A 1677-nucleotide genomic window follows, 5' to 3' on the forward strand; every position below is an offset into this window, starting at 1 on the left:
CTTTCTGCTCCCATAAAGATTTACAGCCTTGGAAACCCTGTACAGGGTCGCTATGAGTCGGAACCAACTCCACGGCACATAACAACAACACAGGGTTGTTACAAGGATTCAAAGATAAAGCCCCTAACAGAACCTGGCACACAATATACGTATTAGTCGCTCAGTTTAAATGCAAATAAGAATTATTTTTTGGTATGTGTACTTGATATCAGCAACTGACAATTACTTTTATTTTACAATTCACAACTCTAAGATAAATCTATCAACTGCCAATTCTTGAATTTTTTTTTCATTTCTTGAATTTTTAAGGTTTTCAATGCATATAAGAATACACACAATACATTACTTTCAAAATAAAAATGACACATACTTAGTTTTCATTAAAAAAATGTTAATCCTTACCTTAGAGGAAATAATCCTGTTATCTATAAACTTCTGAGGTGTGTAGAGGCCATTCTGAGGAAATCTGTTGGCTATGTAAATAGTCCTTGTGTCACTTTGATGTGGTGGGTCAAACCCCTAAGATCAAGCAAAAGAAAAATGAAATACTGGTCAACAAGGTTAGTTATTATTATTTACCATTAGCTTTATTTAATCAGTCAGATAGTTATTGTTAAGTGTCACCAAGTCAGTTCCAACTCATAATGACCTTGTATAGGGTCGTATAGGCTTCCAAGGAGCAGCTGGTGAGTTTGGAACCAATGACCTTGCAGTCCAAACCAACCTTGTGACTGAGTGCTTATCTTACAGGGTCACATCAGTTGGTCAGATTGCATACATTACTATACTGATTTTGATCTATATACTCCATTTAATTATTAGAAGAGTTAAGTAATATAGTATCTCCTGCACAGATAAACAAGTACATTGCCTTTAAATATAAACTAAATGAGCAATACCTCTAGTAATGAAGAACAGACCATACTTTGTCAGAAATGCTACAATGAGAAAAATCATACAGGAGACCAGGAAATGAATTTGAGGACAAGGCTTCTCTCTCCACTACCTTCCTTCCCTTTCAGCCCTATGGGTTCTTTGTCCTTCTCTTCAGATACATTCCTACTCAGTCAGTACCTGCCCCACCTAATGGTTTATATGTTCATTTCTTCCACACCCAGATCAACTTGGTTTCAAAGTTTTATTCCCAGAGGAGGAATTAAAATGCCTTGATCAGGGTCTTGCCAGAATTTATTCCACACAATCATTTATTTGTACCAGTTTCTGTATTAACTGACCTGCTGAAATACAAGAGGAATGTGCTACATTCCAGGCTTGAGAAAATCCCATCCTGGTCCCAAATTTGAAAGACCATCTCTCAAAGTAATTTAGTAAGAATTTCTAGTGAAAAATTTTCAGTGATGACAAGAATTGCTGCCGTTTAAGAGCCATCAAGTCAGTTTCGACCCATAGCGCCCCTACATAGGGTTTCCGAGGAGCAGATAGTGAGCACTTAATTCCCATGGTATTGTATTCTTTTCTACAGTGCCATCTGACTCTTTAAGACTCCGTTGGCAAATCTCAAGGACCACCTGACAAGCTAAAAGTCAATCCCCAAATAAAAGACCTTTTATTGGTTCTTACAAATGACTGAAAATGTTGAAAAAAAGAGTAATCTGATATAATTTGATGAACTTGACCTACACCTATGGATGCAGTAACTCAAAAGAGGGAACAAAT

General features: G+C 36.6%; 1 protein-coding gene across 1 annotated transcript in view; it reads right to left on the reverse strand.

Moving 5' to 3' along the window:
• The window catches only part of ATP11B (ATPase, class VI, type 11B), a 129074-nt gene that overhangs the window by 96714 nt on the left and 30683 nt on the right, over positions 1-1677 (reverse strand). Inside the window, exon 2 of the mRNA XM_006869816.1 lies at positions 403-519. Within this exon, the coding sequence (XP_006869878.1) occupies positions 403-519 (117 nt within the window). The remainder of the gene's footprint in view (positions 1-402; positions 520-1677) is intronic.

The sequence above is a fragment of the Chrysochloris asiatica genome, unplaced genomic scaffold (genome assembly GCF_000296735.1).
Source record: "Chrysochloris asiatica unplaced genomic scaffold, ChrAsi1.0 scaffold00135, whole genome shotgun sequence".
NCBI classification, from domain to species: Eukaryota; Metazoa; Chordata; class Mammalia; order Afrosoricida; family Chrysochloridae; genus Chrysochloris; species Chrysochloris asiatica.